General features: G+C 67.3%; 1 protein-coding gene across 1 annotated transcript in view; it reads right to left on the reverse strand.

Moving 5' to 3' along the window:
* Positions 1-232: 232 nt before the first annotated feature.
* Positions 233-1704, reverse strand: part of LOC106899144 (sodium channel modifier 1-like) — a 23178-nt gene continuing 21706 nt past the window's right edge. Inside the window, exons 6-8 of the mRNA XM_014960826.1 lie at positions 1481-1626; positions 1249-1381; positions 233-1157 (exon numbers count right to left, since the gene is read on the reverse strand). Coding sequence (XP_014816312.1) covers positions 1058-1157; positions 1249-1381; positions 1481-1626 — 379 coding nt within the window. The 3' untranslated portion in view covers positions 233-1057. The remainder of the gene's footprint in view (positions 1158-1248; positions 1382-1480; positions 1627-1704) is intronic.

Raw genomic sequence — 1704 nt, forward strand, 5'->3', positions numbered from 1 at the left:
CAAAACAAACCCAAACCCCCCCCCCCCCCCCCGGGGCCGCTGTAAATAAAGAGGACGGAAAGATGCGGCATCAGGATCCTTGTGGCTTCATCCCAGGGCCGGAATCGGGATCGTAGGGATGGGCTGAGGGGGGGTAACGCCACCAGAGAGGTGGGGGGCACCCCCTTTTTTTGCAGAGCCCCCCCCCCGCCATCAACCTCTGGTTGTTAATCCATGGGATGCCTGCATCCCCTCAGGGAGCAGCAGGGGGGGATTTATACCCGGGGGGATTGGGTTACGGCACCAGGAGGGGTGGGGGGGGCAGGGCAACCCCCCCATGGCACCGAGGTGGGCACCCAGGGCTCGTGGGGGCTGGCACCCACAGCCTGGTGAGGCGGATGGGGGGGACACAGGGTCTATTTATAGTTCCCACCATCTATTTATAGGCAGGAGCCGAGCGAGCGGGTAAATCCCGGTGCTGGGGGGCAACAGCGCTGCCAGGGAGCCCCCCCGGGGCAGGATCCGGGTCTGGGGCACAGAGAGACCCTTGGGTAGGGGGTGTCCCGGGGGTGGGGATGCCAGCTCGAGGAGCAGCCTCGTAAACAACAGTCCCGTGGGTGCCCCACAACGTGGGAGACCCCGCAGGCACCCAAAGGTTGGCAGGAAAAGGAGGGGGGACGAGGTGGGGGGGTCGGCAGGGCCGGGCGCCTCCCGAAGCACCGGGACAGCTGGGGAAGAGGGGGGGGAACCCGGCACCGCCACCCCGAAAGGCCACGACCCGCGGGCAGCTGCCAGCCTGCAAGAAAACGAGCGTGACTTGGGCCAGGGACAGGAGGGGACGGGATGGGGATGGGCCAGAAGCCACTTGGAGGTTGGCAGCGCTCGCAGGGCTCCGGGCAGGGAGGGGGCACCCCCAAAAAGCAGCAGGTTGAGCAGAAAAACGCTTGGACCCCCAATACCACCCCTCCCCGGGGGATGTCCCAATGGCTCAGACACCCCAGTCCTCTCTGGGTGTCTCTATTAACAGTGGGGCTCGGGGGGATGTCCCCAGGGGGGGCAGTGGGGGTACAGGGGGGGCTCAGGCCGGCAGCAGCGCGGGCGGCTCGTCCTCATCGGAGTCGAATTCGGCGTTCTCGTCCTTCACCCACTTGCCGGAGCGGTCCTGGATCCAGCCAGAGCTGGGGACGGAGGGACGAACAGATGGGGGGGGAGTGAGAGGGGGCTGGTTATGGGGGTGTCCCCCTCCCTTCAAACGGGGCCAGGACTCACCTCCGCAGCTGCAGGTACCGCTCCAGGGCCCGGCGCCTCTCGGGGCTGAGGGCTTCAGGCTGGCTCGGGGCTGACGATGAGGCTTTTCCTTTGCCACCACGCTGGGTCCGGGCCGGAGCCGCCTTCGGTGCATCTGGGAGGGCAGAGAGGGGCTGGTGAGACCCACAGAAAGGGCCTGGACCCCTCTTCTGCCCAAGCTGGTGCAGCCCCACAGCCACCAACCGGCTCTTACCCGCTCGCCCACCGCGCTGTCCCGGCAGCAGGGCCGCAGGGCTGGCATCCACGGCTTCTCCGACTTTTTTTGAGGGCTCCGGGAGCACCGGGGTGGTGCTTGGCCCCATCTGGGTGACACCAGCCTGGGAGCTGCTTCCCTCCACCCTGTGATGGGAGAAGGAGTCAGGGGCTTGTCCCATCAATGCCCGACGGCGGCGAGGCCACGGCGCTGCCGATTCCTCC

This window comes from Calidris pugnax, unplaced genomic scaffold (assembly GCF_001431845.1).
Source record: "Calidris pugnax isolate Ruff unplaced genomic scaffold, ASM143184v1 scaffold469, whole genome shotgun sequence".
Taxonomy (NCBI): Eukaryota; Metazoa; Chordata; class Aves; order Charadriiformes; family Scolopacidae; genus Calidris; species Calidris pugnax.